Source organism: Mytilus trossulus, chromosome 11, assembly GCF_036588685.1.
Source record: "Mytilus trossulus isolate FHL-02 chromosome 11, PNRI_Mtr1.1.1.hap1, whole genome shotgun sequence".
In the NCBI taxonomy this organism is placed as follows: domain Eukaryota; kingdom Metazoa; phylum Mollusca; class Bivalvia; order Mytilida; family Mytilidae; genus Mytilus; species Mytilus trossulus.
The window spans coordinates 59666832-59678575 of NC_086383.1; the positions used below are offsets into that span (position 1 = coordinate 59666832).

Sequence of the window (11744 nt, forward strand, 5' to 3'; positions counted from 1 at the left end):
ACAATAAATAAAAATTTCAAAAAAAGGGGTACAACAGTCAACATTGTGTTATCATCTTAATCCCTATAAAAACAACAAACGTAACGAAGAAGCACAAAAAGGCATACATAAAATTTAACATCCTCATTTTGCTTATATTATACGATTTTATTTATCCATGTACAATCTTCCCATAAAGGATGGAAGGTTAAATTAACTTTTGTTTTCTACTCTTTGAATTGGACGCTATTGAAAATACCTTTTTTTGCCGTCGAATTATAAATATTTAAACACATAAACCGTGTTTATAATACTACTGCATGGTGCCTTTTGTATCATGCACCTCTGTCCTACTTAACTGGTGATTGGCAAAATAGCTGATTTGACCGTAGTCATGAAACCAGTTTCTATTGACGGAATACATTTAAAAAGATTTATCATAGCACATGACCTTATGTCGAGCAGATATGAAGATAATAAATAATGAATATTCTATCTGGTGAACATTCGTAATAAGATGTTAAATTGAAAAAGGAATAAAACCACCTATTCAAATACTTGGTTTCTTTGATAAACTCTGCAAGAATTCATAGCATTTTGGCCTTTGTTTAAATAAAGTGAAAGTCATTTCATGTAATAAGGGCAACAGTATACCAATGTCAGGAACTCAATTTTCGGCTCCCACTTGACATCATTCGTGAGTATGGTCTTGGGAAACGATGACAGTCAATCGGATGTGGACGATAAATTGCTGACGTGTATTAAAAGAGAGAAATATATCTTGCACGTAAAATACATCCTTTTAGATTTTGAAAAAGAGCAGGCTTATGCTGTACAATGCAGCACTCTTACCCGCAAAGTAGAAAGGGATTAATATAAGTTGTAATAACTTGTTTCCAAATCCGCTATTAATAAATATGTGTGAACTAAGTCCTTAAGCTTTCATCTCCTATCAAAAGTATTCAAATTATGAGTTTATTTGATTTTTTAATATTTACTGTTTATTATTTGTTGTTCAGACTAACTCTGAATTTATGGTTACTTATATAAATCATGAAATACTATATCGGATATAAATTCAGATAGTTTATAACACTCAATCTTTTTTACAGAATGATATGGAAGCCACAGAAGAAAGTAACTATATTCGTCTGTGGAAATTAATTAAGTTAGCAAATCAAGTTTTGGCTGATGTCCTGCGAGGAAGATTACATCAAAGTTCATTAAAATCAAACGAATCCTTTCTGCGTGGGAATTCAAAATTTGATTCTCATTTGATACAAATACTCTACCCACAAGTCGGTGAATACGGAGGTGATTTTAGTGAATTAGATATCACTCATCTATGTACTCTTCTCCGGTACATAGGTCAAATTGGGAATTCAGATGATTGGAAAAAATATCCAGATGAGGCAGATAGAAGTATGATTGCAAATATTAATATAATAAGGAATATTCGAAATAAATACTCTCATACTTCTAATAATGCTATAAAAGATAGCGAGTTTGATAAAATGTGGACGACCCTCAGCCAATGTGTTCTTGAACTTGGAAATACCACTGACTATTTAAAAGATATAGAATACCTTTTTAATTGTCCTATTGATCCACAATTTGAAAGAAAATGGAAAGATTTAAAAGGTAAGACTTTCGATGTAAAAACATTAATACTTCATATCTATACTTAATATTTTTGAAATTGATGTATTTCTATTTTTGATTTTATTTCTGGAATAAATGAAAATGTAAGGATGTTCAGGGCTTTCAGCTGTATTCAGAATTACTCTAAACAAACAGGAATAAATGTGAAAACCACTAGTTTAACATGTTGGCAATACAACTAAAAGTTCTTGATATCGTATGCAGATTAGTACTTTATACTGAAACTGAATAACGCAATTGAATGTTACTTGTTAGGTAATGAATACAAAATATGTAGATTACATTTCCACAAGACATTTATATCAGTTGTCTTTTGTATGAGTTATAAGGTTTAATTCGAGCTTAATGGCGAACATTATATTTAGAGACAATGTATGGTTTTTCTTTTTATAACTCCTATGATCGTTCCAAATGAAATATTTAGGATAAAAACCATCATGTTATAAATTGGAGCGAACTACAAATATTTTCCAAGAATCTGTATGTTTCATTGACGTCACAGATGAAATTATACGAAAGCGTATTTTCAACGTCACAAAGAAGGTGTAATACGGTCAGAAACTGTATATAATATATGAATTTACGGTCAATGCAATTTGACTGCGCAAATAGCACAGCTGCAGTATATTTGCTAAAAATACAAAAAACTTAGAATTTGAAATGGATTCTATGAGTCAGGAGAGCATTTGTGAAGAAAAAAAATAAGCTAAAACGGTTGATAGGTTATTAAACTCCTTTCCGAAGTATTTATTTCATTAAAGATAGATGGAAAGGCTGACTTAAATTTGTACCTTATATTTGCGTTGGTTTTATTATAATCTAAGATTGAAAGAAGAGAAATAAAGAATGACTTTTGATGAGTAATTAAAATCTGATTTGAAAAAAAAATAGTGCTTTGGGGCAAAATATCATATGACAAATTCTACAAACTCCAAAAAAACCTTTTTGTTACATTTTAGATATTTCAAGAGAAAGCAGTAGAACTATGGACATAAAAAAGGAAATGCTTGAAACGTGGAGAAAAGAAATCGATGTTTTTGTTGAAACAGATGATTCGAAAGGAATTATGCATGTACTAAAACATTACCAAATAGTTCTTATCCGTGGAGGTCCTGGCTCCGGTAAAACATTAACTGCATTCTTCATAGCATTTAAGTTAGAAATGGAAGACAATTATATGGTATTCCCATCACATAAACCTAAGGACATTATTAAATTTACTGCTGAAGACGGACGAACTATTTTCATTTTTGATGATCTATTGGGAAGGTTTGCTTTAAATAGGAAAAAGTTTGAGAAATGGGAGGACAATGAAAACAGATTCAGTATCAATAGCATGCTAAAAAAATATCCAAAGCTAAAACTAATAATTACCTGCAGATCTCAAATCAAAACAAATAGTGTTTTAAAAGGATTTGGAAACAATGGTTTTTGTTATCAAATGAATTTAAGTGTTCATGATAAAAAGATGATTGCACAACAGTACTGTAAGAATATTCCAAATGATTTGTTTGATGAAAGGTTATATGCTATTTTGCCATTTTTTCCGTTATTATGCAAGAAATTGTCTGATGAACATATTGAGGGATGTAATTTGAAAAAAAATACGACAGAAATAGTACTCAAGGAAGTTATAGAATTGAAAAAGAATGGACCATTAGCGTTTTTAGCTTTAGGATTACTTATTGTTAATAATAACGCTGTCTTAAAAGATATGTTTACAATAACGGGGAAATTGACTGAACAAATTTTACCAAGTTTAATGCGAGAATGTAATTACGACTTTTACCTCTCAGCAAATGATATTTTGAACACTTTATATGAATTAAAAGGATCGTATTTGATTGAAAATGATATCGCCTTTATTGCAATAAGTAACACCATGTATGACTGTATTGTATGTAACGTAGGCAAATTTTTTTGCAGTACTATTTTAACCTTCGCGGAAGATTCATTTATCACAGGTAGAATTATTCTCCAGTCATCGAAATCTGCCGACCATTTAAGATCAGTAACTTTACCTGGTTATTTAGAAAATAATTACTTTTTTAGAATTGTTGAAATGTTCAAAAAAGGAAATATAAAAGATGCGCTATCAAATCTTCAGTCTAACGACGCAGACTACAGATTAAAATTAATGAAATATTGTAAAAAATATGCAATAGACTTGAACAGTTTTACTGAAACAGAAGATGGATGTTCAACCCTTCATGTGTGCGCACAATTTGGATATATGGATATTGCTAATTTTATTTTACAAACCGATAATGGTTTATTGGATAAAACAAATGGATCGGGAAAAATTCCGCTGCAAGTAGCATGTGCATATGGGTTCTGTGATATGGTAAATTTTCTACTAGAATACAATTCAAACGAAGCTTTTATAGACGTAAACGCATTATTACTTCTACATATTTGTTGCATGCACGGACATAAAGAGTTGGCAGAAATATTCATAAAAAAGGGCGCTGACATCAACTTCTGTTCCAGCAAACATGGAACACCTATCTTGGAAGCTGTCAGTCATAATCGTTTGGAAGTAATTGACGTATTGCTGAGTTATGATGCTGATATAAATAAGGGAACTGATAGTGGGGTTACTCCGCTGTATGCTGCTTGTCAAAATAACCAAATTGATAGTGTATTGTTTTTGTTACACAATACAGTCGTTGACATAAACAAAGCTGATAATAATGGTTGCACCCCATTATATATTGCTTGCCAAAACGGATACTATGATATTGCAGAAACCTTAATTTTTAACGAACGCGAAAAAATAGCAGTAAATAAAGCAGATGCCAATGGTTTGGCACCAATACACGTAGCTGTCTCTGGTGGGCACTTACGTTTGACAGAACTATTGCTACACCAAAATGCATTTGTAGACAAAATATCGAAGAAAGGTTTTACTCCATTATATTTTGCATGCCAAACAGGAAATATAGATATAGTCAAACTTCTTTTAAGGCGTAGAGCTGACATTAACGGTCGAAGCGAAATTTGCAGTCGTACTCCACTGTTTTCGGCTTACGAAAACAAGCGTTACCATATAGTCAACCATTTAATAAAACAAGTAAGTGCACTTAGAACGACTAAGTATATGTTTTTGTTTACTGCCTGCTCTATGGAAGATATAGAAACAGTAGAATATTTGTTACATATTAAAAAGTTGTCGATCGACATAAATTACATAAAATATGGCGAGACGGTTTTGTACATCGCTTCTAAGAAAGGCAATGCAAAGTTGGTGGAATTACTGTTGCAGTATAACCCTGATATCAATTTTTTGTCGAAAAAGGGATCGACTGCTCTCTGTTTCGCTTGTAAGAATGGCGATAAATACTCTGTAGAGTCGTTAATAAAACACAAGGCATCCGTCAATCTGGCTACAAGATCTCATCTGACTCCACTTTTCTTATCTTGTTTGAATAGTCATAGTGACATAATCGATTTACTGATACACCACCATGCTTATCTCGACGAAGGTGATCGAAATGGATGGACAGCACTTCAAGTTTCGTGTTATATCGGAAAAGCAGGAATAGTCGATAAACTTTTAAAAGCTAAGGTAAAAATGGAAAGAAAATCCCGTTTAAAAATCAATCGACAAAAGTCTGTACGCAAGAAAAAGGTGTCTAACTACTACAAAATAAAACAGACTCCGTTATGTATAGCATGTTGGCAGTGTAGTGACTCAGCAATACATATACTAATGGATGCAGGCGCAGATATAAACCAAGGTGGCACGTCCGATTGCTTTAATTCTACATTAGATGCCTGCGACAGATATGTTAAGTCAAGGTTAGGATCTTATCATATTAGCTCAAAAGAAACGTTTGAAGAAACAGCAAAACTCAATCCGCTTCAGATAGCGTGCTTTAAAAATCACACGGATATAATTAAACTTTTGTTAATGAATAACGCTGCGGTCAACATTTCCCGCCCGAAAAGTATAATGACAAAAGATGTCTTAAAGCATTCGCAGTATTCAGATAAAATGCATAAGAGTGATGTCACGTCTCCCACAGTAACTCCATTAAATATAGCTATTCAAAAAGGCCAGACTATCATAATACGAGAATTAATTGAGCATGGTGCCAACATTAATATACCGTCTTTAACAGGGTGTACACCTATGCATTTAGCAATTGAATACGATAAAACGAATGGTTTTGAAATTGTCAACTTACTCCTTGAACGGAAATATAATTGTGAGATAAACCATTATATGCATGGTGTAGGAACTCCTCTTTACTTAGCGTGTAGTAAGAATCAACCAAAAATTGTAGAAATGTTAATCCAAAGAAAAGCAAAGGTAAACCAAGTTGGGGATGGTGGACAAACTGCTTTACAAATTGCATGTGCACAAGGAAGTGAAGATATCGTGAAGATGCTGCTAGAGAATGGAGCTGAGCTGCATTCAGAAGGCCAACAAGGTCCATCTCCGTTAGAAATTGCAACTCCAAAGAATTTTCCAATTATCTATTCAATTCTAAAATCTTATAATGTTGCAGTCAAAGCAAGAACAGGTTTTGGTATTTTTCATTCTAAAAAAAAGGTGTAAGATAAGCAAAATGAAAGTCGATTACGACGATTTAAGATTTGTTTGCAATAAAAATACTATCTTTTTTTAATCGAATTAAACATGAAAATAATTAATTAAATTATGAATGTAAGAAAATCAAAAATGAAAAACAACGGGAGACATATCATAAATACAAATTAATGAAAAAAACAAGAAAAATATCTAGCAAATCAACAGCAATAATACTGATATGATAGAACAAGAACAGGGAACAGTATAAAAGTTCTTGCAAATTTTCAGTTAATTTTAAAATAAAATTCACAATGGCCACACAGTTTTGAACAATTTGTTAAATAATTATTAACAGACACAAGTCCGGCGAATAATTGCATCTTCGTGTTTGATCTTTTATTTTTTAAAAACAAAATATGTTATAGTAATTGACAAAACAATTAAGTCGGTATATACGATTTCATCTGCACGGCTCTGGTGACCCTAATTAACCCGAACGACGTAGGAGTTCAGGTTAAAGGGTCATCAAGAACTTGCAGATAAAATCGTATATACCGATATGATTGGCCAATAACTTTTTTAACACATGACGCAGTCAATTTACGTTAACGTTTTAGAAATGTTGACGATATTCCGCAATCCAAGGATCATAGGAAAGTTTCTTGTAGGGGGAAGGGGGAAATGCGACTTTAGTAAGTTTTAGATTAATAACTTTTTTTTAATATTTAGACTTTCTCTAAAATTCGATCACTTATGTACTTATGTTGGAACTGACCAACGATTGTGGAGTCACGGCGAAATTCTGTTTGGCAAAAAATTGGATATAATAATACAAAACGAAAGAAAAGTGTCAAAAAAATTAATAGATACAACATATCATAGAAAAGTACACTACGAAACGAACTATAAACGTTTAGAAACTAATTACTAACACACGAACGATAAACAATAAATATTTGAAAAATAAGTTCTACCTTCCGGAAGTATTTAATAGGAAAAATCCGTTGCTGTATGGGTCGCTTTACGGTTACAGTTACGGTTCCTTTGCTAGTTCCACTTGTAAGTGATTTCTTGACCGTTTTTATAGTGATTATTCAATAACCAGACCAAATCTATACTATTAAACGTGTATGTAACAATGTTTTAGATTTTAACGAGAGAAATTTATGTATTACTGAAAAATTATTACACCAGGGTTTTCGATATCACAAACTAGTCAAAACATTTACTAAATTTTATCATCGGTATTAAGACATCATTCGTAAATATAGCTCAACATGCAGACTTCTTATACGTTCAGGTATTTCACATCCAATTTTTTATGGAAATATTCTTTATAAAGCACAACGGTGTCAGTATTCACCTCATAAACTTACAAAACCTTTGAATAGACTTATTTAGAAGGGATATAATTACGATACTGTTGTCAAGTCATTAAAGATTGCATATTTTGGCGTTAATATTGAGTCACTGATAAGGTCTTTGCGTCGGAACTAAACACATTTGTTCTAAAAACAGTTGTTGGCATGACACGGGTTATGTTCTTCTCGTATATGTTATGATGGTATGATACTAAACCCCTAACGGGAAGGATTGTGCCTGATGTTCATATGATGAAATCATAATCTTTCAGTCAGTTTAATTGAAGTCTGGAGCTGGCATGTCAGTTAACTGCTAGTAGTCTGTTGTTATTTATGTATTATTGTCATTGTGTTTATTTTCTTTGGTTACATCTTCTGACATCAGACTCGGACTTCTATTGAACTGAATTTTAATGTGCGTATTGTTATGCGTTTACTTTTCTACATTGGTTAGAGATATAGGGGAGGGTTGAGATCTCACAAACATGTTTAACCCCGCCGCATTTTTGCGCCTGTCCCAAGTCAGGAGCCTCTGGCCTTTGTTAGTCTTGTATTATTTTAATTTTAGTTTCTTGTGTACAATTTGGAAATTAGTATGGCGTTCATTATCACTGAACTAGTATATATTTGTTTAGGGGCCAGCTGAAGGACGCCTCCGGGTGTGGGAATTTCTCGCTACATTGAATACCTGTTGGTGACCTTCTGCTGGTTTTTTTTTATTTGGTCGGGTTGTTGTTTATGTGTTCCTCCTTTTCATAAGTCAACTCTGCACACGATACTAAAATGAAACAGAAATCAATAATTATAGTCACCGGTGGGCCTCAATCAATAAGAAAACTATATACAACATACTAAAAGTAGCCCTCGAAATGAAAATTGTAAAAAAAATCAAACGAGAAAACGAACGGCCTGATTTAAGTACAAAATTATAAATGAAAAAAATATGACATACATCAACACACGAAAACAACAGAAATAGACTATATACTATAAGGAGAGGCAAAACGTGGCGGGGTTAACACATTTGGACGGCACACCAATTATTTTATACGACCGCAAAACTAATTTGTGGTCGTATATTGCTATCAAGTCCGTCGTCGTCGTCCAAAGACAGTTGGTTTCCGGACAATAACTTTAGTATAAGTAAATAGAAATCTACGAAATTTAAACACAAGGTTTATAACCACAAAAGGTAGGTAGGAAAGTAATTTTGGGGGTTAAAGTCCTATAGAGATTTCCAATAAAATGACCTACGTACCTAACTCGACGTACGCACGTAACGGGACAAGTTATTGCTAACCAATTAACTAAGTATTCATAAACTAGGAATCCCATTCATAATAAATTTAATCAATATCAAATATTTCTAAGATGATGAAAAACGAAAGAAATCATGATTTTTATATATCACGTGATTCTTGAGATTCCCGCCTAAACTTCACCGTCATAAGACCACGTATATATACGTATCTTTACCTATCATACGATTCATTGGAGTTGTCTTTCATGGTTTTGACAATGACGTTGATTTTCAGAAATAATTTCAAAATTTAATGAACTTTTTATTTGATATTTGTATTGATTTTGTGTGTCGTTATCAGATAGATTCTTCTTTTCAATTTTTAATGTTTTATGATATTTAATTTCTTATTTATCGATCGAAAAGGGGGAGTTCGCCCTCTACACCTGTATCCTCGGATGCAAGTTAAGGTATACTTAAACAAAAACCTCGCCCCATAATTTGGTATAGTTAAAGACGAAAAAAAACTTTTGAAAATTATATCATTGATATGAATTTCTGCCCACATCAAATTATCTTCAATTAAATTATAGAAAATATTATTTTGTTTAACAAGTCGAGTACACCTTTTACATTCGGGTGTGTTGGAATTTACTTCAAACGTTAAATTTGTTTAAAACAACAAAAAGGCAACCTTCTCGCTTCGGAATTCGTTATTTTAATATTTGTATGCTAAATGTCGTCTTGGTAGTTTTTTAAAATTCATAATGTCAGAAGAACTAAGATATGGGTCAAGTGAAATGACAAGAAATGATGGGTGTGTTTGATTACAAGTTGGTAATGTACTTGTTCCATTATAGTATTTATGTTAATAAAATCATTCAAAGTTTAATACCAAAATATTTTAAGAGTAAAAAAAATAGTTGTGGTTGATTTTTACTGAAGGCATATTCTAGCAACAATGCGTGTTCAAAGAGCAAAACATGCATGCAGTGCATGCTCCCCTCCGTCATGCTTCAATGCAGTAGGACGAAATACGCTGAGTTAGGTCGGTTATGTCGAGTAAAGTCATTCTATTGGAAATCTCTAGGGTGGGATGAAAAAGAAAATTGATGGGTGCAGTTTTTCTAATTTAAGATTTCAGAAATTGAACTTCATCACAAATGTTTTTTGGTAAAAAAAAGGTGGAGGGGATTGTTTTTCTGTTGTTTTTTGTGTGTTTTTTTGTGTTTTTTTTTTTTTGGGGGGGGGGGGGGGGGTTCAATACGCAACAGAATAGTGTATAGCACAAAACCAAAGCGAAGGGTTTAATGAACTTACGATTCAGCTATCAATCAAACTACTCAAATATATTGCATTTGCCTACACACTAAATGAAATCGTCTGTAAAAATGAATTAAATTCTTTGTTTGGATTTTTCTATAATAAACATAGATTCTGAGCGATCCCAAGACTTCTTTCGATTTTATATAACTATATATAACCATATTCAAATATTTTGATGGATAACGCACATGTGATAATTATGACATTGCGTTATCCAAGTGAACCACATACATTACAAATAATGTATATTTATCTTTTCTGAATGCATATATTCGATTTCGTACACATTCGTCAAGTTAAAGACAAAATGTCATTTTTCGTTCAATCATAGACCGTGACTCTTGAATAACTCAAATGAAAATAGTCAAAACTTGACTCGTTTCTTGTTGATACAAACACATAAAATGATCAATATTTGACAAAGGATTCACAAAATCTAACTGTTGTATATACATACATATTTTGATAACTAGATTCCACTTTTTGAAAACCGGGATTTGATAAGAGATAGGTTGTTATTTGCAACAGTTGCAAATATTTCAGGCATATTTTTGACGAGAGAAAAATAACAATCAATACAAAAAAAACGTCCTGTAATAGACGGTCGACCAGGTTGGATTGCCACTGGAAATAAGGATATATTATAGGTAGGACAGAAATGTGGCCTTGCAACATGTTCTCTCAAAAGTGTTCGCAAGGTTTGTTGCGTGCAAAGATCGTGGCATTCTGTCTACATCACGAATCATCGGATCAAACGTTCCCAATATGACCGGGCGTGACTGCGAATTTGATATGCTTTCCATTTAGCAAAAATGACTTGATTGGACAAAGGATTTACTGCCAATCGGAACCTAGGAAGGACCGTATTTTATACATTTGTCTAAAAGGAAAATAATAAGAGAAGTTTCTATATTATTATGAGACAGACTTTCACACAAAAGCTTCTCAATTAAAAACGAAAATAACTGGGATTTATCTAAACTTGATCACATCTGAATCGCTGAATAGATAAGTAACTCAGCAATTGTCGCTTGCATGTAGGTTATATAAATCTATATCAATGAATCTGAAATTAAGGTAACACAAGTACAGTAAAGTCAAAACATTCAGAAATTGACAACAAGCTTATAAACTTTACAGAAAAACGATGATTTTCATTTTTCATTTTAGTGAAGCGACATTACAGCTGTGTCTGCACACTGAATATGTAATATTATGCGATACTATACAACAGTGTAGGGGTTGGGTTTCCTTATAAAAGGTTGCTACTTGCAGAGACGCTGTGTTACCAAGGGTTTCAACGGTAAAGTTGGATGTATTCCTACGGACTCTTTGCTATGATTTTTTTTAAAATGAGTTCGTGTTCTTAACACATTTTAGAACATAGCTTTCAGTAGTATATTAAAGTACAATTTTTGTTAACTTTCTTAAGAAAGGGAAAACATGATAGATAATGTTGGATATTTTAGTTTTGAATTATGAATTATGAATTATGAAAATTTTTAATTTTGAACGAGCCTTCTTGGCTTTTGTACCACGCTTCCTCTGTGATTATAGCACGCTCTTACCACGATCAACATTGGATCATACCATGTTCATTTTTTGTAATGTGTTTATTGGCAAAGAACTTCTTATATAA

The 11744-nt window shown here is 32.5% G+C and overlaps 1 protein-coding gene across 1 annotated transcript; it reads left to right on the forward strand.

Moving 5' to 3' along the window:
- The first annotated feature begins 1097 nt into the window (after nt 1-1097).
- Nucleotides 1098-6205, forward strand: LOC134690200 (ankyrin-3-like). Its single transcript, XM_063550177.1, has 3 exons — nt 1098-1620; nt 2601-4714; nt 4940-6205. Exons 1-3 carry the CDS (start codon nt 1098-1100, stop codon nt 6203-6205), a joined length of 3903 nt encoding a protein of 1300 aa, XP_063406247.1.
- Nucleotides 6206-11744: the final 5539 nt, after the last annotated feature.